The sequence below is a fragment of the Aphidius gifuensis genome, linkage group LG5 (genome assembly GCF_014905175.1).
Source record: "Aphidius gifuensis isolate YNYX2018 linkage group LG5, ASM1490517v1, whole genome shotgun sequence".
NCBI classification, from domain to species: domain Eukaryota; kingdom Metazoa; phylum Arthropoda; class Insecta; order Hymenoptera; family Braconidae; genus Aphidius; species Aphidius gifuensis.
The window spans coordinates 5146894-5173072 of NC_057792.1; the positions used below are offsets into that span (position 1 = coordinate 5146894).

Sequence of the window (26179 nt, forward strand, 5' to 3'; positions counted from 1 at the left end):
CTCTTTGCCTGTTCTATGATCCTGTTCAAATTGCCTATTTTTTTAATTATTTTTTCTATTTGTTTTTTGAAAACGAATTTTATTTTTAAAATTACCAGGAGAGCATAAAGGTCAGGAGGTGATCTAGGAATTGGATAAAATACCTCTTTGCCTGTTCTATGATCCTGTTCAAATTGCCTATTTTTTTAATTTTTTTTTCTATTTGTTTTTTTAAAAAGAAATTTTATTTTTAAAATTACCAGGAGAGCACGAAGGTCAGGAGGTGATCTAGGAATTGGATAAAATACCTCTTTGCCTGTTCTATGATCCTGTTCAAATTGCCGATTTTTCTTATTATTTTTTCTATTTGTTTTTTTAAAAAGAAATTTTATTTTTAAAATTACCAGGAGAGCAGGAAGGTCAGGAGGTGATCTAGGAATTGGATAAAATACCTCTTTGCCTGTTCTATGATCCTGTTCAAATTGCCTATTTTTTTAATTATTTTTTCTATTTGTTTTTTGAAAACGAATTTTATTTTTAAAATTACCAGGAGAGCATGAAGGTCAGGAGGTGATCTAGGAATTGGATAAAATACCTCTTTGCCTGTTCTATTATCCTGTTTAAATTGCCGATTTTTTAAATTATTTTTTCTATTTTTTTTTTTGAAAAGAAATTTTATGTTTAAAATTACCAGGAGAGCATGAAGGTCAGGAGGTGATCTAGGAATTGGATAAAATACCTCCTTGCCTGTTCTATGATCCTGTTTAAATTGCCGATTTTTTAAATTATTTTTTTTATTTGTTTTTTGAAAAAGAAATTTTATTTTTAAAATTACCAGGAGAGCAGGAAGATCAGGAAGTGATCTACGAATTGGATAAAATACCTCTTTGCCTGTTCTATGATCCTGTTCAAATTGCCTATTTTTTTATTTATTTTTTCTATTTGTTTTTTTGAAAAGAAATTTTATTTTTAAAATTACCAGGAGAGCAGGAAGGTCAGGAAGTGATCTACGAATTGGATAAAATACCTCTTTGCCTGTTCTATGATCCTGTTCAAATTGCCTATTTTTTTAATTATTTTTTCTATTTGTTTTTTTAAAAAGAAATTTTATTTTTAAAATTACCAGGAGAGCAGGAAGGTCAGGAAGTGATCTACGAATTGGATAAAATACCTCTTTGCCTGTTCTATGATCCTGTTCAAATAGCCGATTTTTTTTATTATTTTTTCTATTTGTTTTTTTAAAAAGAAATTTTATTTTTAAAATTACCAGGAGAGCAGGAAGGTCAGGAGGTGATCTAGGAATTGGATAAAATACCTCTTTGCCTGTTCTATGATCCTGTTCAAATTGCCTATTTTTTTAATTTTTTTTTCTATTTGTTTTTTTAAAAAGAAATTTTATTTTTAAAATTACCAGGAGAGCACGAAGGTCAGGAGGTGATCTAGGAATTGGATAAAATACCTCCTTGCCTGTTCTATGATCCTGTTTAAATTGCCTATTTTTTTAATTTTTTTTTTTATTTGTTTTTTGAAAAAGAAATTTTATTTTTAAAATTACCAGGAGAGCAGGAAGGTCAGGAAGTGATCTACGAATTGGATAAAATACCTCTTTGCCTGTTCTATGATCCTGTTCAAATTGCCTATTTTTTTAATTATTTTTTCTATTTGTTTTCTTAAAAAAAAATTTTATTCTTAAAATTACCAGGAGAGCAGGAAGGTCAGGAAGTGATCTACGAATTGGATAAAATACCTCTTTGCCTGTTCTATGATCCTGTTCAAATTGCCTATTTTTTTAATTTTTTTTTCTATTTGTTTTTTTAAAAAGAAATTTTATTTTTAAAATTACCAGGAGAGCATAAAGGTCAGGAGGTAATCTAGGAATTGGATAAAATACCTCTTTGCCTGTTCTATGATCCTGTTCAAATTGCCTATTTTTTTAATTATTTTTTCTATTTGTTTTTTTGAAAAGAAATTTTATTTTTAAAATTACCAGGAGAGCAGGAAGGTCAGGAGGTGATCTAGGAATTGGATAAAATACCTCTTTGCCTGTTCTATGATCCTGTTCAAATTGCCGATTTTTTAAATTATTTTTTTTATTTGTTTTTTGAAAAAGAAATTTTATTTTTAAAATTACCAGGAGAGCACGAAGGTCAGGAGGTGATCTAGGAATTGGATAAAATACCTCCTTGCCTGTTCTATGATCCTGTTCAAATTGCCGATTTTTTAAATTATTTTTTCTATTTGTTTTTTTAAAAAGAAATTTTATTTTTAAAATTACCAGGAGAGCACGAAGGTCAGGAGGTGATCTAAGAATTGGATAAAATACCTCTTTGCCTGTTCTATTATCCTGTTCAAATTGCCGATTTTTTAAATTATTTTTTCTATTTGTTTTTTTGAAAAGAAATTTTATTTTTAAAATTACCAGGAGAGCATGAAGGTCAGGAGGTGATCTAGGAATTGGATAAAATACCTCTTTGCCTGTTCTATGATCCTGTTCAAATTGCCGATTTTTTAAATTATTTTTTCTATTTGTTTTTTGAAAACGAATTTTATTTTTAAAATTACCAGGAGAGCAGGAAGGTCAGGAGGTGATCTAGGAATTGGATAAAATACCTCTTTGCCTGTTCTATGATCCTGTTCAAATTGCCGATTTTTTTAATTATTTTTTCTATTTGTTTTTTTAAAAAGAAATTTTATTTTTAAAATTACCAGGAGAGCAGGAAGGTCAGGAGGTGATCTACGAATTGGATAAAATACCTCTTTGCCTGTTCTATGATCCTGTTCAAATTGCCTATTTTTTTAATTTTTTTTATTTGTTTTTAAAGAAATTTTATTTTTAAAATTACCAGGAGATATAAGGTCAGGAGGTGATCTAGGAATTGGATAAAATACCTCCTTGCTTGTTCTATGATCCTGTTTAAATGCCTTTTAAATTATTTTTGACATTGACCTATGATCATGTTCAAATTGCCTATTTTTTTAGATATTTTTTCTATTTGTTTTTTTAAAAAGAAATTTTATTTTCAAAATTACCAGGAGAGCAGGAAGGTCAGGAGGTGATCTAGGAATTGGATAAAATACCTCTTTGCCTGTTCTATGATCCTGTTTAAATTGCCGATTTTTTCAATTATTTTTTCTATTTGTTTTTTTAAAAAGAAATTTTATTTTTAAAATTACCAGGAGAGCATGAAGGTCAGGAGGTGATCTAGGAATTGGATAAAATACCTCTTTGCCTGTTCTATGATCCTGTTCAAATTGCCTATTTTTTTAATTATTTTTTCTATTTGTTTTTTTGAAAAGAAATTTTATTTTTAAAATTACCAGGAGAGCAGGAAGGTCAGGAAGTGATCTACGAATTGGATAAAATACCTCTTTGCCTGTTCTATGATCCTGTTCAAATTGCCTATTTTTTTAATTTTTTTTTCTATTTGTTTTTTTAAAAAGAAATTTTATTTTTAAAATTACCAGGAGAGCATGAAGGTCAGGAGGTGATCTAGGAATTGGATAAAATACCTCTTTGCCTGTTCTATGATCCTGTTCAAATTGCCTATTTTTTTAATTTTTTTTTCTATTTGTTTTTTTAAAAAGAAATTTTATTTTTAAAATTACCAGGAGAGCAGGAAGGTCAGGAGGTGATCTAGGAATTGGATAAAATACCTCTTTGCCTGTTCTATGATCCTGTTCAAATTGCCGATTTTTTCAATTATTTTTTCTATTTGTTTTTTTAAAAAGAAATTTTATTTTTAAAATTACCAGGAGAGCATGAAGGTCAGGAGGTGATCTAGGAATTGGATAAAATACCTCTTTGCCTGTTCTATGATCCTGTTCAAATTGCCGATTTTTTCAATTATTTTTTCTATTTGTTTTTTGAAAACGAATTTTATTTTTAAAATTACCAGGAGAGCAGGAAGGTCAGGAAGTGATCTACGAATTGGATAAAATACCTCTTTGCCTGTTCTATGATCCTGTTCAAATAGCCGATTTTTTTTATTATTTTTTCTATTTGTTTTTTTAAAAAGAAATTTTATTTTTAAAATTACCAGGAGAGCAGGAAGGTCAGGAAGTGATCTACGAATTGGATAAAATACCTCTTTGCCTGTTCTATGATCCTGTTCACATGGCATATTTTTTTTAATATTTTTTCTATTTGTTTTTCAAAAAAGAAATTTTATTTTTAAAATTACCAGGAGAGCAGGAAGGTCAGGAAGTGATCTACGAATTGGATAAAATACCTCTTTGCCTGTTCTATGATCCTGTTTAAGTTGCCTATTTTTTTTATTATTTTTTCTATTTGTTTTTTTAAAAAGAAATTTTATTTTTAAAATTACCAGGAGAGCATGAAGGTCAGGAGGTGATCTAGGAATTGGATAAAATACCTCTTTGCCTGTTCTATGATCCTGTTCAAATGGCCGATTTTTTTTTATTATTTTTTCTATTTGTTTTTTTAAAAAGAAATTTTATTTTTAAAATTACCAGGAGAGCAGGAAGGTCAGGAAGTGATATACGAATTGGATAAAATACCTCTTTGCCTGTTCTATGATCTTGTCCAAATTGCCGATTTTTTAAATTATTTTTTCTATTTGTTTTTTGAAAACGAATTTTATTTTTAAAATTATCAGGAGAGCATGAAGGTCAGGAGGTGATCTAGGAATTGGATAAAATACCTCTTTGCCTGTTCTATGATCCTGTTCAAATTGCTTATTTTTTTAATTATTTTTTCTATTTGTTTTTTGAAAAAAAAAATTTATTTTTGAAATAGCAGGGAAGCAGGAAGTCTAGGAGGTGGTCTATGATTTAAATAAAATACCTCCTTGCCTGTTTTATGATCCTGTTCAAACAGCATATTTTTTTTATTATTTTTTCTATTTGTTTTTTGAAAAACAAATTTTATTTTTGAAATGGCAGGGAAGCAGGAAGTCTAGGAGGTGATCTGTAAATTAAATAAAATACCTCCTTGCCTGTTCTATGATCCTGTTCAAATAGCATATTTTTTTTATTATTTTTTCTATTTGTTTTTTTAAATACAAATTTTATTTTTGAAATGGCAGGGAAGCAGGAAGTCTAGGAGGTGATCTGTATATTAAATAAAATACCTCTTTGCCTGTTCTATGATCCTGTTCGAATAGCAATTCAATTTTTCAGCATCATCTTATTAAAAAAAAATTTTTTCCTAACAGGATAATATAATAATGTAAGAGATATATTATAGGTATATTTAAAACCATATATTTCACTCGACGTCGTATTTTAAATTTATTATTTTACCGGATGACCGGTAGTGGCCAAAACCCCGGGATATAAGAAAATTAAAAGTTACTATACGTTACTAAATAGATAATATTTCACCCCCTCTCCACACCTTTCAATTTTTATCACATATACATACACGTGCATACACGACCCAACATACAGAACCAAAGCCACATTTTTAGTTGGTTATGTCAGATAATTTGCATATAAATATAAACAAATTATAACAAAAGCTGAAATAAAATATGTTATCAAATATGAAAGAAGCTGGTGAAATTGTAATGCCAGGTGACACAATAAAAGTAGCAACACCACAAAATCCAAAAGAAAAAATAATACTTGGTCCAGGATTACGTCGTGATGGTGATATTTTATATGCATGTAAAGCAGGTTTATTAAAATTTCGTACACCATCAATTTATTATGTTGACAGTTATCAAAGAAGGTAAAATAAATTACTTATTATCATAAAAATATATATAATTAACTGATTAATTGTTTTATAATTTTCTAGATATATTCCAAATCGTGGTGAAAGTGTTGTTGGTATTGTAACCCAAAAAGCTGGTGATATATTTAAAGTTGATATTGGTGCATCTGAACAAGCATCACTTCCATATCTTGCATTTGAAGGTGCAACTAAAAGAAATCGTCCAGATGTACAAATTGGTGATATTGTATTTGCTAAATTATTAATAGCATCAAAAGATATGGAACCAGAATTAGTATGTGTTGATTCACAAGGTAAAAAAGGTAAACTTGGTGTTCTTGGACCAGATGGATTATTAATATCATGTTCATTAAATTTAACAAGAAAATTATTAAATCCAAATAATAGACTATTTACTTTATTTGCTAAAGAACAAGCTTATGAAATTGCTGTTGGTATGAATGGTAAAATATGGCTAAAAGCAAGATCAATCAAAGAAACAGTTGCTTTGGCAAATGGTATATTAGCATCAGAATATACACCAACTGATAAAATACTATCATTATGTAATGATATTGCACAAACTGTTCTTATATCATAGTTTGTTTATTTTTTTCAATTTTAAATGTAACATATTATAGGTAAAAATAAGGAAATAAATTTATAAACAACAATTTCAATGAGTACGATTTTTAATTATAAAATACACTGATTGTTTTTTTTTTGTTCTTTATTTCAATACAAGATAAATATTTTGCATTTTGGTACAGTCACACATGAAGATACTTTGTTTTTTTTTATTTTTGCTAATTAATTAATCCATCAATTTATTATTATGCTTATTATTCGGCGGGATTTAGCGTTTGATATGTGCCAAACGTTTTAAAATAAATAAATAAAAATTAACTTAAAAAAAAGAAAATATATAACAAAAATTTAAAATTTTAAAATAATAATAATAATAATATTTATAACTTTTAAATAACTAAATTATAAAAATACTGTAATTTTTTTTTGTTTTTATAAACAAAATGAATTATTTGTTTGTTTTTTTCGACACAATTTTTTTTTTTTTTCTATATCTTATTTCTAGTAAATCTACACAAAAAAATGTTATATATTTTTTGTTCGATTACAAGAATAATTTTCAACGATTTATTTAAATAACTATTTTTACTATTTTTGGTTTTGAATTATTTATTTTTTAATACTGAAACTATTTTGCAAAAAGTGATTCATTAATTTTTTTCTTTTTGTTTTTTTTTTTCTTTAAGCATGCTATAAAATTAATTATTCAATTATTGATAATTAATTTTTGATGGACTATGATTTTATTAATTTATAAGTAGATAAATATTGCAAATGCATTTTTTTTTTATCAATTAATTTGAATTGTTTATAAAAAATTGTCTTTGCTTAGTGACTAAAATATTATGAATGATTTTTTTGTTTCTTTTTGTTTTTTTTTTTCAAATTCCGACTATATAAATATACTCAAATATATAATTTATATTGTTTCCATTATTATCCTGTTACTTTATACGTTATATATATTTATTTGTTTGTTTTTATTTATGAATATTATTGTAAATATTTTTTTATTTAATATATACTTGATAGCGACCATTCACAACACAGAGTGCACGAAGCTTTTACATTTGATTGAATTTAAATTCCTGTTATTATTTAATTATTACCTTTAATCATCAAAAATTATAAAAATTATATTTTTTTTTATTCAATTTGATTGTGCTAATTAATATTGCAATACAGGAATTATTAATCATTCAAAAGCTTCCTACATACAACCAGTTTTACAACCATGTGTGTTTTTAAAAAATTTTACTAAAAAAATTATTACTACAATAATTATTTATCTATTATTTATCAATTAATATATATTTGTTTTTTTTTTAATCCAGCAAATTGTGTTAAATTAAAATAGCTTTGGTATTTTTAATTGGTAATGATTTTTAATTTTAAACTCTGCACTTTAATATGATTTTATTTTTTTTACTCTTTCTTATTCTGATGATATATAAATTTTTTTTTTCTAGATGAAATGTTTGTATGAGCCTGAATGTGATATGCCTTTTATTAAATTTGTTTTTCCTCTTTTTATATATTTAAAATGATAATTTAATTTATCAAGCAATGATTGTGATTAGGCTTTTATTGATTTTCTATTTTTTAAAAACAATATTAAATTATTACTGTGCAGGCATTTTTTTTTTTAATCTAAAATTTAAACTTGTTTTTACGTTTTTTTTTTTTAACTAAGTTTATAATAAATATTATTATTATGCTTTTTAATAAGCATTAAACAAATAATTTAAATATAATTTAAGGCTGCGTAAAAGCGTTATTACGGTAAAGTAATTTAAACATACTTTTTCAATTTAAAAATCGATAAATAAAATTAAAATAAATTAATTAATCTACTGAAATGTAATCTAGTATATTTTATATTATTTTTTTTTTTTCATCATGGAATTTATTTACCCGGTTTATTGACGAGAGCAAAAACGCAAACTCGATTTGTTAAAACAAATAAAAATAAATTATTTTTATATCTATTATATTTTTTTAATTTTGTTTTTTTTCTTTTCGAAAATGTTTTGCATCATTGAATATTACTATTGTATAATAAAATAAATATTGATTGAATATAAATTATCAAGTCAAAATCACAATTCTCGGACAGTACCACAAGATAGATATATAAAAAAAAAAAAAAAATTTATCATTTCGATAACTGTGGTTTGTAACAATTACAGTCTTTCGATTATTTTTTTTTTTAATTTAATTTACGTTTATTATTTTTTATTATTCTTTGGTTTAAATATCAATTAAAAACAATCCAGTCGACGAACAACAACAATTATTGACCGCTTTTATTAAACGACAATTTTAAAAATTTTGAGTTTATATTTTTGTTTATAATTTGAGTGTTTGGGTATTTTTAATAATAAAATATTTTGAAATATAATGACCGATCTGTTTTAACAAATAAACAATTGCTTAAAATAATTTTAATTTATTTAAAATATTTATAATTATTAGATAAATAAATGATAAACAATTTAAGGTTCATTTCACAGAAAAATAATAAAATCATAATACTTTTTAACATTATTTAAAAACACATTAACTAAATATAATTTAATAATTTTTTTTTCAATCAGATCGGTACGTTTATTCCCCATAAATATTTTATTATAAATAAATAAAACAATCACTCATATTATATACAAAAAATTATTTCTGTAAAAAATTATGTAAAAATTTTAAAATCCATTTTGAACACTTTCTTATTATTATTTTTTAAATCAATTTTAATATGAAATTAAAAATCCTTTTTTTTTCTATTATTATTAAACCATGAAAAAAAAGAATCATAGTTTTTTTTTTTTATGGACGTTAACCAGTTTAATATATTATTTATGTATTTCCAATTGCATTATTTTAAAAACATTATTTTTTTTATCAACAACTTGAATTTAAAAAATTAAAAATCCTTCGATGCAATTTTTAGTAATCAGTCAAAAATTAAAATCTCAGATTAATTGAGTTATTGTGAAAATATTTAACGAGTACAAAAATTTCAGTCTCTAATAATTTACATTAAAAAATAATTAAATAAATAATTTGATTTTAAAATTTGATTTAATAATTAATAAACAATATTAATTCAGAAAAAAAAAAAACTAAAAAATTAAAAATTAAATGAGCTTCATACCTTGATTGTTCTTGGATTAATAATGTATTGAAATAAAGGCTAGAGCCGTTTTGGCAGTACAATAATATTGTTGTTATTCAGTCGTGTGGTTTTATGATTGTTATAATTATCATCTTGTGGTATACGTTCACTTCTCTCATCACTAAAACCAGGATTTAGAATGATGTTTGGTACAAGTTCAATCACCTCCTGATCCTCCAGCTGCGCTAAAATTTTATTGCGGAGCGAATTAATTTTCATTAGCCTAATTTATGAGCCATAATTACTAGCTTCTACCCTGGCTCCCATATTACAATATTTTTTTTCTCATCATTAACCCTTTTTATTTATTCATTCAGTATCTAAAAGTTTATCTAATTAAAGTGAGAATAGATAATAAAATTGTATTGATAAATTATCTATAGCCGATAATGCTCTATTGTCTTTTTTTTTTTCTAATAGATAATAATAATAAAAAATGTGTGTGATAACTATTTTTGATGCACTAATGGATCAAATCATTCCCATAACATACTAAGGAATTTAAAATATTATTTTCAAGGATTAATTATTATATAACCAGATCATCACCTGTTGTTAAATTGTACCATTGTATATTAAAATCTTCCCTCAACATCTTGAACTGTGTGCAATAAATAAAAATTGTGTGATAAATAAAATTTAATGAAATTTAAAAATATTAATTTAAATAGTTGAAATTATTATTAATATAATAAATTATCGAAAGCAATTAAAGCCGATAAAGTTAATAAATAGAAAAATAATTTTTTAAAATTTTATATATTTGCATTAAGTTTTAAAAATTAGACGAGCGATTGATTAATTGATTAAAATTGATTAAATAAAAGCTAGAGATTAAGGCCATAGATAAGTTTATAAAAAAAAGATCAAATGTCCTTGTTTTTTATTTTTATTTTTTTTTTAATATTTAAAATTATTCATGCTGTTAATAATTTATGAGCTTAGTTAATTTTTTTTTAATTTAAAATTAAACAAGAACATTTTTTTTTGTTAAGAGACAGAGTAGAAGCGAGAAAAAAAAAAAGAGCACGTAATTTATTAAAGTATTTAAAATGCTTACAAGGTACTTTGCACTCGCGATAGAGAAGACAACAAGTACCCAAACCAAGAATCAGTAATGTTCCCATAACAATTCCCACAGCTGCAATCCATACTCTTGTATCAAAATTTTCAGCACCTTCTAACAAATGTTTTGCTAGTTCTGAAAGTTTTTTTTAAATATTTTCTATCAAATTTAATTTTTCTTGAAGCAGTAATAAAGATATATATTAATTATAAAAGCAGTCTCTATGTAGATATAATAATTAATTTATAAATTGGGTAAAACATGCTAATAATTTTCTTACCATATTCCTCATTTGTGATACGAGTATGACCTTCAACTTCAACTGCTTTACCAGCACCAAGTCTATTTGTTGCCCAAACACGAAAAACATATGTCTGATTTGGCTCCAAATGATAAACATCAATTTGTCTCTGTATTTAAAAATAATAATAACAAAATTGTATTAATTATTTTTCGATTCTTTTTAGTGATAGAAATTTTTTGTTATAATAAAATTCATACAGAATTTGGAGGAATATGTTCTGGTATAATTGATAGCCAATCATTTGGTTCATTTTCTGCAACGTGTTTTGGACGATATTGAGCAGTAAAATCAATTATTGGATAACCACCAGTTTCATTAATTTCCCATAATAAATTAGCAAGTATTGTTGATGGTTTAACCCATACTCTATGAAGTGGTGGTGGTGGTGCTTTAATAAATATTAATAATAATTATTATACAATTTTAATTAGTATATTATTTATCAACTTACTTTTAACTTGTATATTAATACTCCATTTTTTTGATCCACCATCATTATCAAGTGTACAAAAATAATTACCAGCATCATCACGACTAACATTAACTAATTGTAATGCTTTATTTTGTCCAATTTTCATTCTTTCAATTTGTGCTGAATTACGTCCTTCTCTGACCCACATGACATTTGCATTGTCATTTGAATCATGTACAATATCATCATTTGCACATGCAACAGTGACATTATCACCAATATCAACTTCAATTGTTTTTATTTTTTCATCAATTTTTTCAGCATATACTTGTTTATATTGCCATCCTTAAATTAAAAATATTATTATTATTTATTTATTGTTATTTATAATTTTATTATCATATTATACAACATCCGGATAATTAAATAATAATATATTTTTAAATAAATACATGAAATTCAAGTTAAGCAAAAATAAAAAGGGTCAAATTTACACAAAAGAATATATGAAAAAATGGATCGATCGTCCAGTGGGTTTGATATCATGTAAGTACCTATATCCTTGGGGTATGTTCCTTTAACAAAATACATATATCTATATATTTACCTGGTAATACCAAAACCAGCACCAGTATAATTTTATTTTCAATAAAAATCATTCTTCCATATTACAATTAATACCACAATAAATTATAATAATACTATTAAAAATTAATTAATATATTTATAATTAACACATCAATACACATATTTATAATAATTATTAAATATAACACTAAAAAATATATTTATGTTTGATAATATAAATCATTGACTAAACGTCATTTGATGGGGTAAATAAAATAAGAGGAGGAGAGATATGTCAAACTCTTCGCATGACTTTTTAAATGTATTGTATATGTGTATATAATTTATAATATACACAAACGCAAATTCATGTACTTGCAATAATATTGAAGTACGCATATTCCTGGAATTAATCATTAAGCACATGCGCAAATTTATCATAGTGCTCCAAAAATAATAAAGTTTGAAAATTATTAAAATGATGAAAAAAAAATAAACATTTAGAAGAAATAATTATTATTATTTTGTTGTTGTTGGATAATTTGATTTTTGATATGTTTTTTATATGGATAATATAATTTAATGAGATAAAAAATTCCAAGAATTTGGGATACTTGGTGCTGGAAGAGACACTGGACAAACCAGAATAAAGCTTCAAAAGAAACTGAAAAAAAAATCTAAATAAAAATTTCTATTATTCACTACTGTCAAAGTTTCTAAAAATAAATTGAAATAAATCCTCAATAAATACGGTAAATAATTATTATTATTAACAAAATATGAATAAACTAATTATTAAAAATAAGAATTAATTAATTTTGTTTTACAGAAGGATTGTTGTTGTGAAATTGGAGTTTACAAAATGACAGATCCATCATTGAAAATTCGTGAGTATTAATGATAAATAATTTTAACTATTTAATTAAATGAATTAATAATTAAAAATACATTTTTTATTTATTCAGATAAATATGTGAATATGGAAAAAGGTGAAATACAAAATGGAAAAATTTATAAATTAAAAAAAATTGAAATAATTAAAAAAATAACAATTGGCATTATTTTTATATTATTTTTTGGTGTCTTAATAATGTCATTGTTGAACAAAAAAAGTTCTAAAATTGAAGATAAAGTATGTGAAGATTTATCAAAAGAATCAGAGTCATTGAGAATGAAAGTTGTTATCGAAATGTATCTTGCTGGTTATCATAATGATGGAAAACCTGATATATTTTATAACTCATTTGATCCATGGTATCAAACAACACCGGGTTGGTATTATCAAAATGGTATATCATTAATGGCTAATTATTTATTTGATAATACCGATAATGATCGTATATTTACTGATATAAATACAGAAGGTAAAACAAGATTAATTGGTAATAATTTAAATTGGGATATGATACAAAAATATCCTGAAAGTTATTATCCATGGAGTTATAAATTTAAACAACGTAAAAATATATCAAGTCAATTGAAATTTATATTAGATAATACACCAACTTTTAAAAGATGGAGAAATATTATTAATAATATATTTGATTGGAAATATCGTACTGAAAAAAATAAATATTGTTCAATTGAATTACCATTATTTGAAGATTTTATTAAGCAGTTTGATGATAATTCATCGAAGGATACTATTGATTATTATAAAAAAAAATTTAATATTTAAAAAACTATATGAATATTAATAATATAAATATTATATTTTTATAGCATTTTGATACATAATGAAATTACTATTGTTTATAATTATTCAAAATTTTTTATTAAACCTAAATATCCAGAATTGATGAATAAAAAAAAATCAAATGAATTTTTTAAAAATAAAAAATACAAATGTATCTTTGAATACAAATTTATTAATTGAATAAAAAAATTATTTATCATCTTCTTTATTATCATCATCATCATCATTATCTTCATTATTATTATTTTGTTTAGGTAATAAATTTGAAAATTTAATAAATTTAGCAACGAAAAAACCATCCATATTATGAATATGTGGATAATAACGTCTTGTTAATTTAAGTGATGGATGAAATCTATGATGACGATATGATGTAAATCCTTCTTCACCAAAATCAAGACCAGTTGATACAAGTTTAACACTTCTTTTTTTTAATGCATAATCAACAATCCATTCATTTTCTTCTGGTAAAATTGAACATGTTGAATAAACAATAACACCACCAGAATCAGAACGTGCATTAACACAATCAATTGCTGCTAATAAAAGTTCTCTTTGTAATGTACAACAACGTTGTACATCAGTTTCATCTTTATTTGTTTTAACACTTGGATCTTTAGCAACAACACCAGTACCAGTACATGGTGCATCAAGTAATACACGATCAAAATTTTTCATAGCATTTCCAATTTTTCTACCATCATAAGTTGTTATTATTGAATTAGCAATACCAAGTCTATGAAAATTACCAATAACAGCTTTAATTCTATCTTGATTAACATCATTTGCAATTAATGCACCAGTATTTTTCATCATAGCAGCAATATGTGATGCTTTACCACCTGGTGCAGCACACATATCTAATATTCTTTCATTTTCTTTTGGTTCAAGTGCCATTACTGGTAAAAAACTTGATGCACCTTGTAATATATAATGACCAGCTAAATATTCTGGTGTTGCACCCATTGGTACTTGTGATGAAAATACAACAAGACCAATTTTTGTCCATTTACCAATTGGATCAAGATTAACACCTCTATTTATTAATGCTTGTGCTAAATCACGTCTTCTTGTTTTTAATGTATTTGCACGTATTGTCATTGGTCTTTGTACTTCACTTGCTTCAAGAAATTCAACTAATTCACCAAATGGAAATATTTGCATTAATGTTTTCATTAAAAATTCATTATAACTGTAATAAGAACAAAGATCTGATCTAAGTAAATCAACATATTCAGTTCTTGATTTTCCTTCTTGTCTTAAACGTTTAAAATCATTTAAAACCATAACAACATCTTTTATTCTTGATTGTATATCTTTTAAACTTGTTTGATCTTTTAATTCTTCTTCAGTTGGAAATTCAAAAACTAATTGTTCAGCTATTTCTTTTGTTTCAGCTTCTTCAAGTTCTTTATCTTTTTTTTTTTGTTTTTCCAATTTTTTACTTGCTTTTTCAACAGGAAGCATGTCATCGTCATCATCGTCATCATCATCATCATCATCGTCATTATTATCATCTTCATCATCATCATCTTCATTCTCTGTTTCTGATTCACCATCTGATTTTGGTGGATTTAATCTAACAAATGCACCAGGTGTATGCTCTTCATCATCTTCACTATCTTCATTCTAAAATAAATAACAATTTTATTAATTAAAATGACTGTATTAATTAATGAAGTTTTTTTTTATTTACCTCAGATTCAGCATCACTAGTTGGCTTTTGAATTTTTTCAGTTTTTAATTTTTTATTTTTAGGCTCATCTTTTTGTTTTTCTTCTTTTTTTAATTGACGTTTTCTAGCTCTTTGTTTTTGTTTTCTACTTAATTTTTTTGTTTCATCAGCAACTATAATTAATAATAATAATTTTAATTAATATAAAAAACATGTGTTTAATTAATTTAACATAACCTCAAGTTATTTACCAATTAATTCCTTGGGAAATTTTGGATCTCCTTGTTTTTTAGCTTTTCTTCCTGGTCCACTTGCCACAACTGTTCCATCGTATTTTGCTTTACGACCCATTATTTAATAATTTATAATAATTAAAATTACTATTATTTTAATTATATATATCTACTTTTAATTTAAAAGCAGTCAAGCACATGTGTGGTTGGTTGTTGCTTGTTGCTGCACTTCTCTCTCGCTCTCTTCCTCTCTCTCTGCTCCCAACTTGACAATTCAAAATGGCTATCTTTTTTTTTTTTCGTCTTGGGTTGGCTAACTTGATGATCAACGTGGACAATGATGTCAAATAAATACTAATATATATTTACAAACTTGTAATTAATTATTTTTTAACTATTTACCAATTTTTACCTCACCTATTTGTCTAGTTATAAAATGCATAACACAAGTTATTCATGCAAATTAATTTAAACAAATATACTCAACTTGTCAATAGCTTAAATTATAAAAAAACAATATAAATTGTTAATTAAAAAACTTTATTTTTATTTAAAAATAATAATAAAAACAATGGCATCATTATTAAAAAATTACATGTGGTTTCCAGTATTATTAGCAATTTTTTATACAATTTATTGGAATGATACTTATAAAAATATATTTAAAAAATTATTTAATGGTGATATAAATGGTGCATATGAGTTATATCAAAAAAATGATGATATGATAAATCCAGATGTTAAATTATTTACTAAAAATGAATTAACAAAATATCAAAATTTAGATAATGGACTTTATTTGAGTTTAATTGGACAAGTTTTTGATGTTACAAGTGGTGATGAGCATTATGGTCCTGATGGTTCTTATCATGCATTTACAGGTATTTTTTTTTAAACTTAAAAACATCAAGTTTTGAGTAAATTATTTATTTTAATATATTGTTTTTTAGGAAAAGATGCATCAATGGCATTTGTAACTGGTAATTTTGATACTGATGGATTGACTGATGATACTAGTGAGCTAACAAATTCACAAGCTAAATCAATGAATGATTGGATTAAATTTTATCATGATAAATATATTTTTAAAGGTAATTAAATTATAATAATAATATTCATTTGTTATTATTAATATTTTGTATTTTAATTAGGTAAATTAATTGGTACTTATTATGATGACAATGGAAATCCAACGAAAAAACTTGATGAATTTTTAAAAAAAGTTGAAAAAGCTCATGAAGAAATTACTGCTGATGATAATGAAAAAAAAATGTTTCCACCTTGTAATATTGAATGGAAACCTGAAGAAGGTACACAAGTTTGGTGCACAAAAATGAGGTAAACTAATTTTAAAAAATTCAAATTTAATTATTTTTCTTAATTTTTTTTCAGTAGAAAATTGTTGATAATGATTATTTAATTTTACAGTGGAGGAATTCAAAGAGACTGGTTGGGTATACCAATGCAATATTTTGATAATCCATCTAATTTACAAAATAGATGTGCTTGTGTTAATATTGACAGTAATGAATACAAATTAAATAAAGCTAAATTTCGTAAATATGATGAATGTTTAGAAGACTCATCAATTTGTTTTTTAAAAACATAAATTCTATTGATAATTTAAAATTAATAATTAATATTATTCAAGGTGTCGGTATATTTTTTCAATTTGAAAAGAAACAACTAAATTTATTTTACTATTTTATATTTTTTTATATTAACTTTTAGAAAAACAAAAAAAAAAAATGTATTTATAATTTTATAAAAATACAAAAATTTTATTTTTAAAATAATAATAATTAATTGTTTAATGACAAAATATGATTAACTTTTTTTTATCTCTCACACATGTTGATAACTAGATTTAAATTTAAAAAAAAAAAAAACAATATTAATACTAATCTTAAATAATTATTAACTTTAAATATTTTATAATTTTTAAGTTAAAAAAATTTTCACACTACTTCATTATGTTGTTACTATGAATTTGATGTTGATGCTGTTGATGTTGATGGTGTTGATGAATCACTCATAATACTGTTTAATTTTTTTAAAAATGCTGGCATTGATATATTATTTGTTTTTAAACGTATTTTTGAACCAAATGATCTTTTTATTTTATTTTTTCGTTTTTTAATTTTAGCATCATTCATTTGTTTATTTTTATCATTAAATTGTATTAATCTTTTGAGTTTTCTTCCACTAATAACTGTTGAATTTTCATTCATACCATCAATTTCTTCATAAATTGTTTCTAATGTTGTTGTTGTACGTTTTTTAAGATTTTTATCAAGATAATATTCACGTATTTCTTTATCATTTTCCATTGTTGAATAACTACGTTTTTTTGGTTTCATGTTGCATCTATCAACATCAAATAAATTAACATTACACAATTGTAAAATTAATAATATTTTTTAAATATTTATTTACCTTCTGTTTCGTACTTCCATTTCAAGTGGTACTGTAGCAACTCTTTTTCTCATTGAATATTTTTTTGGTTGATAATCTTTCATTTCAACATCAACTGATAAACCCTCCATGCCTTCAACAACTTCTGGTATATTAGATCCACAACTTACAACACTAAAATTTATTAAAAAACAATTTACATATAATAAACAATTAACTAAACAAAAAATCAAATTAATAATTATTGTTGATAAATTTACAAGCTCATATTGATTTGTTTTATTTAATGTCAATAATTGGCAATTAATTTATCATTAAAATTAAATTATTATTTATTTATTTATTTATTATTATTGTTTAATTAACTTACATGTCATTTAGGGTTTTTTCGGCCATTGTATTAGCTTTTTTTTTATTTAATTTTTTTATATAAAAACTTGTAAATTATTGTTATCATTTATTGACAATAACTTTTCTTGTTTTTTTTATTTATAAAAATAATAAAAATAATTGTAGCCAAGTGTAATTGTGACAATTTATTATTGGGACTCACTTTTTTGTTAGCCCATTTGGAGCATAATCTGCCATTTAAAAAACTTTGTTTATCAAATGGATAAATCACAATTGTGTTGATGTTTTTTTACTTTTATTAAACTAAATATATAAATATAATAAAAATAGAAAGATGAAATGAAAGTATCAATATTATTTATTGTATTTATTTTAATAAGCTTGATGATTAGAAAAAAAAAAAAGCCATGAGGGGAAAAAAAATGAAGGGAACAACTTGAAGCTTCAAAAAAACACCACCACCAGTCACCACTACTCCTACTCTCTCTATAAAAGACTCCATGTCTTGTGGTGAAACGCCATTTTTGGTCTAGCTTTGATGTGTGTTGACTGTTGACACTCAAAACACTCAAAAATATAAACAATTGTGACTTTATAAGTTAATTTGTGAAATTGTTAACAAAAATAAATGGAAAAATGAGGAAAGAACATACGGCCGAGACTTCACGTCGGCCTTACAAATTATAAGTATCCAATTAGTAATTTTAAAAACATACAAAAATACCAAATAAATAAATATTATTTTAAAATTTGAGGTTATATTTGACAGTATTATTATTTACCAAGTATAAAAAAAACAAATATTTATCAATTAAATTAATAATAAAAAACAATAATTTTTAAATTAATATTTATAAATGATAATTAAAATTTTAAAAATTAATTAATTTAAATTAATATTGACAATTATTTAATAGATATTATTTTGATGTTTACAGTTCACCAAATAGTCAGTTTAACTGGTATTAATTTTGATAAAAAAACCATTATTGTAAGTATAATAATTAAAGCAACAAATAAATAATTGAATAATAATTGTTTTTTTATTTATTAAATAGGGTTTTGTGGAATTGACAATTGTTGGACGTGAAAATTTACGTACAATAAAATTAAATATACGTCAATGTAGAATATATCGTATATGTTTAAATGATATTCATGAGCTAGATAATAATACTGATTTTGATTATTTTGATCCATTTTTGGATATATGTCAAGGTGATAAAACAAAAAATAAACGTTCATTAAGTTATTTTTCTGAAATGCATTTACAAGCTGCTCAAAAAGTTGATCCAGATAATAATTGTGGTGAATTATTAATAAAAATACCACAACGTTTATTAAATCTTGTTACTGAAGGTACAACATTTAGAATTGGTATTGAATTTTCATTAGAACAACCACAAGGTGGTGTACATTTTGTTGTACCAAATTGTGAAGGTACACTTGCTGAACGTGGTGCACATATGTATACATATTCATATGAAAATTCATCACGTTTATGGTTTCCATGTGTTGATAGTTTTGCTGAACCATGTACATGGAAACTTGAATTTACTGTTGATGAAAAAATGACAGCTGTATCATGTGGTGATTTAATTGAAGTTGTATATACACCAGATATGAGATATAAAACATTTCATTATACATTAAATACACCAACAAGTGCACCAAATATTGCACTTGCTGTTGGTCCATTTGAAATATTTGTTGATCCATATATGCATGAAGTAACACATTTTTGTTTACCAAAATTATTAGAATCATTAAAAATATCAGCAAAATATATGCATGAAGCATTTGAATTTTATGAAGAAACATTATCAAATAGATATCCATATTCATGTTATAAACAAGTATTTGTTGATGAAATAAATGAAGATGTTAATGCATATGCAACAATGAGTATATTAAATACAAATTTATTACATTCACCAGCAATTATTGATCAAGTATATATTACTAAAATAGCCATGGCACAAGCAATTGCTGAACAATTTTTTGGTACATTTATATCAATGGAAAATTGGTCTGATACATGGTTACCAAAAGGTATATCAACATATTTAACTGGTTTATATGCTAAAAAATGTTTTGGTAATAATGAATATCGTGATTGGATACAATCTGAATTACAAGATGTTGTTAAATATGAAGAAGAATATGGTGGTATTATATTAGATTCATCACAACCACCAGCACCATTACCAATTAATGTTAATACACCAATACAACCACAACGTCAACAACAAGAAACTGATTTTTATTTTCCAATACGTAATTTACATACAGTGTCACCAAATTATATGAAAGCATTACGTAAAAAATCACATCTTGTTATTAGAATGTTAGAACATCGTATTGGTCTTGAATTATTACTTCAAGTATTTAATAAACAATTATCATTAGCAAGTAATGCATCACAACAAAAATATGATAATTGTGTATGGTCACATATGTTAATATCAACAAATGTATTTGCTAAAGCAATATTTACTGTAACTGGTAAAGATTTATCAGTATTTATTGATCAATGGGTACGTACTGGTGGTCATGCTAAATTTAATTTAAGTTTTAAATTTAATAGAAAACGTAATACAGTTGAACTTGAAATTAAACAAGAATCAATTAATCAACGTGGTATTAGAAAATATGTTGGTCCATTATTAATAAATATACAAGAGCTAGATGGTCCATTTAAACATACATTACAAATTGAAGGTACAAGTGCTAAAGCTGATATAACATGTCATAGTAAAAGTCGTAGAAATAAAAAAAAAAAAATACCATTATCAACTGGTGAAGAAGTTGAAATGGATTTATCAAGTATGGATGATTCACCAGTTTTATGGATACGTATTGATCCAGAAATAACAATGATGAGATCAGTTAATATTGAACAACCAGATTATCAATGGTGTTATCAATTACGTCATGAACGTGATGTTACTGCACAAAATGATGCTATTAATGCTTTACAATCACATGCTGTTCCAAATACACGTTTAACATTAACTCATATTATTGAAAATGAAAATTGTTATTATAAAGTACGTTTACGTAGTGCATTATGTTTACAAAAAGTTGCTAATGGTATTGCACATTGGAATGGACCACCAGCAATGCAAGTTATATTTCGTAAATTATTTGGTTCAGCATCATCAAATAAATTAATTGTTAAACAAAATAATTTTACAAATTTTCAACATTATTTTTTACAAAAAACAATACCAATTGCAATGGGTGGTTTACGTGATGAACATAATCAATGTCCAGATGATATTGTTAAATTTTTAATTGATTTATTTAAATATAATGATAATTCAAAAAATCGTTATTCAGATAATTATTATCGTGCATCATTAATAGAAGCATTAGGTAATACAATAACACCAGTTATATCAATACAACATGGTGCATCAATAACACCATCAACATTATCAACAAATACAGCATTAATTGTTGATGAAATAACAAGAAATTTAAATTTAGAAAAATTATTACCATGTTATAAGTATACTGTTACAGTATCATGTCTTAAAGTTATTAGAATATTACAAAAATTTGGTCATTTACCAAGTAAATCAGATATATTTAAATCATATGCATCATATGGACAATTTATTGATGTTAGAATAGCAGCACTTGAAGCACTTGTTGATTTTACTAAAGTTGATGGTAAACAAGATGATTTAGATTTTTTATTGGATATGATTGACATGGATCCACATCCTGGTGTACGTCATAAACTTGTACGTTTAATGGTTGATAATCCACCATTTGAAAGAGCACGTAATCATCATCTTGATACACCAGAACTTGTTGAACGTATATGGACTTTAATGAATTGTTGTTTATCACATGATGCTAAATTACGTTGTGATCTTGTTGATCTTTATTATGCATTATATGGTACAAATCGTCCATTATGTTTATCTGATACAAAAAAAAATGGTTTACAAGAATCTTCAAATGACAATAAAAAAATTAGTAATAATATAACAAATAATAAAATTGATGATATTATCCATAGTGAAACTAATGATAATCCATTTAAAAGAAAAGAAAGATCACCATCAAGACAATCACAACCAGGACCATCTGGTATATGTGATAATCAACAACAATCATCAGCAATTAAAAAACAAAAATTATCGAATAATGAAGTACAAATAATTGGAACAACAACAACAATAGTTACATCAACAACAACAACAGTTATAAATTCAACAACTACAGCTAAAACAACAACAGGAACTGGAGCAACTGTTGTTGGTAGTGATGGTAAAATTAAAACTGAATATTACAGTGATAATTCAGCATCATTACCTGGATTAATGGGTACAAAAGGACCAATTGGTTTTGAACCAGGAATGTTTGATAAAGATAATAATGATAAAAATGATACAAAAGTTAAAAAGAAAAAGAAAGATAAAAAAAGACATAAACATAAACATAAACATAAGCATGATCATAAACATAGTAAAGATAAAGATAAAAAAGATAAGGATAAAAAAGAAAAAGATAAAGATAAAAAGGATAAAGATAAAAATGATTGTGTTAAAATTAAAGATGATGTTATTAAAGAAGAAATTAAAGAAGAAACATTAAGTTCAGTTAGTTCAACTCCAAGTCCAGAACCAAGAAATCTTGGTTCTAATAGTGGTTTTTGAATTTCTTAAATATAAATATATATTTTTTATTAACATTTTTTTTTTTTTTTTTAATCAATTAATGTCTAATGAGATATTTAAAATAATTATTTAACATTAATAATTAAATAAATATTGTAATTATAAATATTTTAAATAAATGAAAATTATGTAAAAAACAAACTATTTTTTCGTTTTTTTTTTTTAAATTAATTGTACAAATTAAAATTAAATAAAATGATTTTTTTTTATGTATAATTATTATATTGATAAATTGTTTAAATAATTACCCGGCATTGTTATTATTATTATTTTTTTTTAGTTTTAATGATGGACGTTTGATGGCAGCATTTTTTTAGCTCCATCGGTGCGCCAATTTTCGAAGGGAATGGAGTATTGTTGTTTAGTTTTTCACTGGTTGAGTTGATGGTTTTTTTAAAAATTAATAATAACTGATAACAATTAAACAATATTGTTGTGTGTGTGTGTGTATTGTTTTTTAATAATTAATTTAATTTAGAAATAATTAACATGGCTGATATGCAACAAAGTAGATTTGAAAAATCATTGGGTTTGTTGACAACACGTTTTGTTAATTTATTACAAAAAGCAACTCATGGTGTTTTAGATCTTAAAGTAGTAAGTTTATTAAAAATTTATGCCATTATTAATTGATATTATTTAATTAAATTATCAACATATTTATTATTTCTAAATGTAGTTTTACTTTTAATACAGAGGTTAAGTTACCACTGCTATGAAAAATAATTCACAATAAAAAAAAATAAATGGATTAAAAAAAAAAAAGAAAACACACGCCATTGTTATCCTGCTTGCGGGAATTTTTCAAATGAAATTTTAACATGAATATTATTATAATTTATTGCTCAATCATTTGATTATTAGGCTCATTGCATTTATGATTTTTTTTACCTTGAAAATATATCTGTATTGTCAGTAGCTTAATTTATAAATTATTCTTGTCATTATCATAACAATGCTAATAGTAATGAAAAAAAAAAAATACATTAGTAAACATAACCTAACTTGAAAACACCCTGAAATTAAATAAACAAATATCCTTTTTAATTTATATAATAAACATCATTTATTTATTTATAATAATTTTATCATTTTGTATAATTAAAATCTGGCTTTAATTATTTTTTCTATCAGCTAATTATTTCTTTTTTATTCAACAGGCTGCAGATTTGTTAGAGGTACGACAAAAACGTCGTATTTATGATATAACAAATGTCCTTGAAGGAATTGGTTTAATTGAAAAAAAAAGTAAAAATAGTATACAATGGAAGTAAGTAAAAAAATTAATTAAAAAATTATAAATTAAAGGATACATGTAATTAATTAAAATATATATTTAAAATTAAACAGAGGTTCATCTGGACCAGGTGTAAATTCTCAAGATGTTGGTGATAAATTAGTAATATTAAAAGATGATATACGTGTACTTGAAGAACATGAAAAATTAGTAGATACACATATTAAATGGATGCAACAAAGTATTAAAAATATTGAAGCTGATTGTAATAATAAAAAAATGTCGTATTTAACATATGAAGATATTAAAACACAATTTAATGATGAATTTGTACTTGGTATTAAAGCACCAACAGACACAATGTTAACAGTACCAAATTTAAATAAAATTTATAAAGATAATGATGATGATATCAATTATGAAATGTTAATTAAAAGTAATACTGGACAAATTAAAGTTTACATGGTACAGCCAATATTAGCTGATGAATATGATGATAAAATGGCAAAAATAAGACTTGATAATGATAGTAGAGGAACCAAAAGAATATTGGATGATGAAGAAAATGATCAAGTTAAACCAAAGAGAAAAATATCAAGGTTATTATTTATTAATTCATTTATTATTTTATAATTTGCTCTATATCGCATTGTCAATGATAAGTTTACATTGATCATCTGCAATGAGCATATATTAATGATTTTTTAATTGGTTTTAAATGGGGTTGAACAGTCGAGAGTTAAGGCTTGTTCTATTGGTTTAAACCATACAAAATAAATATTAAATTTTTAAGTTTAATTATGATAAGTTAATGATTAACTATTTAATAATAATTATTACATTTACTTTTGATTTTAAATGTAGGTCTTCTAGAAGTACGTCAAAAGCTGAGGCAGCAGCTGATGATGAAGAAGATGATGATAATGAAAATGATGATTTATTAGAAGCTCAATTGATCCTTGGTGATACAGGTAATTGTTATTATTTTTTATATTTAATTTTTATATTATTAAAGAATTTTTTTTTTTAATAATAAAATGTTTTTTTGTTATTCAGATGTTGTGAGGTCTGATTCAAATTCAGTTGAAGATAATTATCTTGAATGTAAGTTAAAATTTAAATTGAATATTTTTAATCATTTGGTAATACTCATTGTAATTAATATTAATTGTATTTTTATTATTTTAGTCGTTGGACCATTGATTAGTCTAAGTCCTCCACCATGTGAAACTGATTATCCTTTTCATCTTGGTGAAAATGAAGGATTACTTGATATGTTTGACATTACGGCAAATTAGAATTAAAAAAAAATCATGAAAAGACTATTGTTAAAAGTAAATCAACAAATAAAAAATTAATTAATGTTAATTTAAAAATAGTCTTAGTGTTATAATAATTATAATTTTTTTTTTTTCATTTTTTTGTCGACAAATGATTATTTAAAAAAAAAACATTATTATTTAAAAAAAAAAAAAAATTATATTTAATCAAAATAATTAATTACTCATGGATATTTTGAAGATAATTATTTTCATTAAATTAAAATTATAAAACTAAAGAAAAATTAAGCAAATGTAAAAATATTTTTATCAAAAAATTGTTGAGGAATAGAATTTTTTTTTTCTTTTTTTTTTATGCTAATTTTTCAGTGATAAAACTTTTTATAAGTGTATTTATTAAGAAAGTCAGTGTTTTTTGTTCATTTAAAAACTGATTATCATAGATTGTCGAGTACCTGTCTATATGTATTTTTTTATTATTTACACGTATTGATTTCTTGTCGAATGATAATCAGTTTTTTCTTTTCTTTTTTTTTCAAAAATAACTCATATAGTTAAATTAATATTTTTCCAATTCGTTTATTCATTTGTTGATGTGTATAATTGTTGCCAAATACTGGTATTCCCATGTGAAAAAAAAAAAAAAAACAAAATCAATGTAATAAATGTTTTTTATAATAATATTTTCTGCCTGGCCTAGAAAAAGATTTTTTTTTAACAACAATTGTTAAATGAATTGAATGTTATTATTAATATTAAAAATACTGTATGTTAATTTAAAAAAATCTCAACAATTTTGTAAATAAATAATATAAATATGAAAAATTAATTTT

At 24.1% G+C, this 26179-nt stretch overlaps 7 protein-coding genes and 1 long non-coding RNA gene across 14 annotated transcripts; 5 read left to right on the top strand and 3 right to left on the bottom strand.

Moving 5' to 3' along the window:
• Window positions 1-5372: 5372 nt before the first annotated feature.
• On the top strand, window positions 5373-6306 carry LOC122857160 (exosome complex component RRP40). The gene is made up of 2 exons (XM_044159188.1): window positions 5373-5671; window positions 5741-6306. Exons 1-2 carry the CDS (start codon window positions 5472-5474, stop codon window positions 6255-6257), a joined length of 717 nt encoding a protein of 238 aa, XP_044015123.1. The 5' UTR covers window positions 5373-5471; the 3' UTR covers window positions 6258-6306.
• A 109-nt stretch (window positions 6307-6415) lies between these two features.
• LOC122857161 (contactin-6) lies at window positions 6416-12101 on the bottom strand. Of its 5 annotated transcripts, none has more exons than XM_044159192.1 (7): window positions 11806-12007; window positions 11238-11543; window positions 10984-11174; window positions 10763-10892; window positions 10477-10617; window positions 9966-10017; window positions 9481-9596 (listed from the first exon to the last, which is right to left on the bottom strand). In XM_044159192.1, exons 1-6 carry the CDS (start codon window positions 11855-11857, stop codon window positions 9992-9994), a joined length of 846 nt encoding a protein of 281 aa, XP_044015127.1. In that variant the 5' UTR covers window positions 11858-12007; the 3' UTR covers window positions 9481-9596; window positions 9966-9991. The 5 variants fall into 5 exon arrangements, with proteins under 5 accessions (XP_044015129.1, XP_044015125.1, XP_044015128.1 ...); XM_044159191.1 differs by having other exon boundaries at window positions 9486-9601; XM_044159194.1 differs by lacking the exon at window positions 9966-10017 and having other exon boundaries at window positions 6416-9596; window positions 11806-12101.
• Window positions 12102-12105: 4 nt separating this feature from the next.
• On the top strand, window positions 12106-12776 carry LOC122857162. Its single transcript, XR_006374183.1, has 3 exons — window positions 12106-12517; window positions 12595-12652; window positions 12731-12776. It is a non-coding gene; the product is annotated as an uncharacterized LOC122857162 (long non-coding RNA).
• An 886-nt stretch (window positions 12777-13662) lies between these two features.
• On the bottom strand, window positions 13663-15615 carry LOC122857163 (probable 28S rRNA (cytosine(4447)-C(5))-methyltransferase; the record flags this gene model as incomplete). The annotated part of the gene is made up of 3 exons (XM_044159195.1): window positions 15388-15615; window positions 15158-15309; window positions 13663-15090 (listed from the first exon to the last, which is right to left on the bottom strand). Coding segments are annotated over exons 1-3 (1680 nt in total), but the record flags the coding sequence as incomplete, so codon positions are not given.
• A 325-nt stretch (window positions 15616-15940) lies between these two features.
• On the top strand, window positions 15941-17046 carry LOC122857164 (neuferricin). Its single transcript, XM_044159196.1, has 4 exons — window positions 15941-16250; window positions 16320-16460; window positions 16521-16707; window positions 16798-17046. The coding sequence occupies exons 1-4, from the start codon at window positions 15941-15943 to the stop codon at window positions 16976-16978; spliced, it is 819 nt and encodes a 272-aa protein (XP_044015131.1). The 3' UTR covers window positions 16979-17046.
• A 197-nt stretch (window positions 17047-17243) lies between these two features.
• Window positions 17244-18442, bottom strand: LOC122857165. 2 transcript variants are annotated; one of them, XM_044159198.1, is made up of 3 exons: window positions 18338-18442; window positions 17806-17958; window positions 17244-17736 (listed from the first exon to the last, which is right to left on the bottom strand). In XM_044159198.1, exons 1-3 carry the CDS (start codon window positions 18370-18372, stop codon window positions 17352-17354), a joined length of 573 nt encoding a protein of 190 aa, XP_044015133.1. In that variant the 5' UTR covers window positions 18373-18442; the 3' UTR covers window positions 17244-17351. The 2 variants fall into 2 exon arrangements, with proteins under 2 accessions (XP_044015133.1, XP_044015134.1); XM_044159199.1 differs by having other exon boundaries at window positions 17246-17736; window positions 18155-18442.
• A 48-nt stretch (window positions 18443-18490) lies between these two features.
• Window positions 18491-22970, top strand: LOC122857166 (transcription initiation factor TFIID subunit 2). The gene is made up of 3 exons (XM_044159200.1): window positions 18491-18818; window positions 19072-19126; window positions 19194-22970. The coding sequence occupies exons 1-3, from the start codon at window positions 18772-18774 to the stop codon at window positions 22806-22808; spliced, it is 3717 nt and encodes a 1238-aa protein (XP_044015135.1). The 5' UTR covers window positions 18491-18771; the 3' UTR covers window positions 22809-22970.
• A 177-nt stretch (window positions 22971-23147) lies between these two features.
• Window positions 23148-26175, top strand: LOC122857167 (transcription factor E2F5-like). 2 transcript variants are annotated; one of them, XM_044159201.1, is made up of 6 exons: window positions 23148-23426; window positions 23990-24099; window positions 24180-24665; window positions 24931-25037; window positions 25123-25170; window positions 25255-26175. In XM_044159201.1, the coding sequence occupies exons 1-6, from the start codon at window positions 23319-23321 to the stop codon at window positions 25362-25364; spliced, it is 969 nt and encodes a 322-aa protein (XP_044015136.1). In that variant the 5' UTR covers window positions 23148-23318; the 3' UTR covers window positions 25365-26175. The 2 variants fall into 2 exon arrangements, with proteins under 2 accessions (XP_044015136.1, XP_044015137.1); XM_044159202.1 differs by lacking the exon at window positions 23148-23426 and adding an exon at window positions 23667-23793 and having other exon boundaries at window positions 25255-25410.
• Window positions 26176-26179: the final 4 nt, after the last annotated feature.

Coding starts and splice junctions, on each gene's coding strand:
- LOC122857160 (XM_044159188.1), top strand. CDS start 5,472: ATGTTATCAAATATGAAAGAAGCTGGTGAAATTGTAATGCCAGGTGAC. Junction 5,672..5,740: donor GTTGACAGTTATCAAAGAAG/GTAAAATAAATT, acceptor ATAATTTTCTAG/ATATATTCCAAATCGTGGTG.
- LOC122857161 (XM_044159190.1), bottom strand. CDS start 11,857: ATGATTTTTATTGAAAATAAAATTATACTGGTGCTGGTTTTGGTATTA. Junction 10,893..10,983: donor AACATATTCCTCCAAATTCT/GTATGAATTTTA, acceptor TTTTAAATACAG/AGACAAATTGATGTTTATCA. Junction 9,602..10,476: donor TCGCGAGTGCAAAGTACCTT/GTAAGCATTTTA, acceptor ATAAAATTTTAG/CGCAGCTGGAGGATCAGGAG.
- LOC122857164 (XM_044159196.1), top strand. CDS start 15,941: ATGGCATCATTATTAAAAAATTACATGTGGTTTCCAGTATTATTAGCA. Junction 16,251..16,319: donor TTCTTATCATGCATTTACAG/GTATTTTTTTTT, acceptor ATTGTTTTTTAG/GAAAAGATGCATCAATGGCA. Junction 16,461..16,520: donor TGATAAATATATTTTTAAAG/GTAATTAAATTA, acceptor TATTTTAATTAG/GTAAATTAATTGGTACTTAT.
- LOC122857165 (XM_044159198.1), bottom strand. CDS start 18,372: ATGGCAGATTATGCTCCAAATGGGCTAACAAAAAA. Junction 17,959..18,337: donor CCAAATGGGCTAACAAAAAA/GTGAGTCCCAAT, acceptor AATAAATTTTAG/TGTTGTAAGTTGTGGATCTA. Junction 17,737..17,805: donor ATGGAAGTACGAAACAGAAG/GTAAATAAATAT, acceptor TGATGTTGATAG/ATGCAACATGAAACCAAAAA.
- LOC122857166 (XM_044159200.1), top strand. CDS start 18,772: ATGAGGAAAGAACATACGGCCGAGACTTCACGTCGGCCTTACAAATT. Junction 18,819..19,071: donor TCACGTCGGCCTTACAAATT/ATAAGTATCCAA, acceptor TTTGATGTTTAC/AGTTCACCAAATAGTCAGTT. Junction 19,127..19,193: donor TTGATAAAAAAACCATTATT/GTAAGTATAATA, acceptor TTTATTAAATAG/GGTTTTGTGGAATTGACAAT.
- LOC122857167 (XM_044159201.1), top strand. CDS start 23,319: ATGGCTGATATGCAACAAAGTAGATTTGAAAAATCATTGGGTTTGTTG. Junction 25,038..25,122: donor ATTGATCCTTGGTGATACAG/GTAATTGTTATT, acceptor TTTGTTATTCAG/ATGTTGTGAGGTCTGATTCA. Junction 25,171..25,254: donor TGAAGATAATTATCTTGAAT/GTAAGTTAAAAT, acceptor TTATTATTTTAG/TCGTTGGACCATTGATTAGT.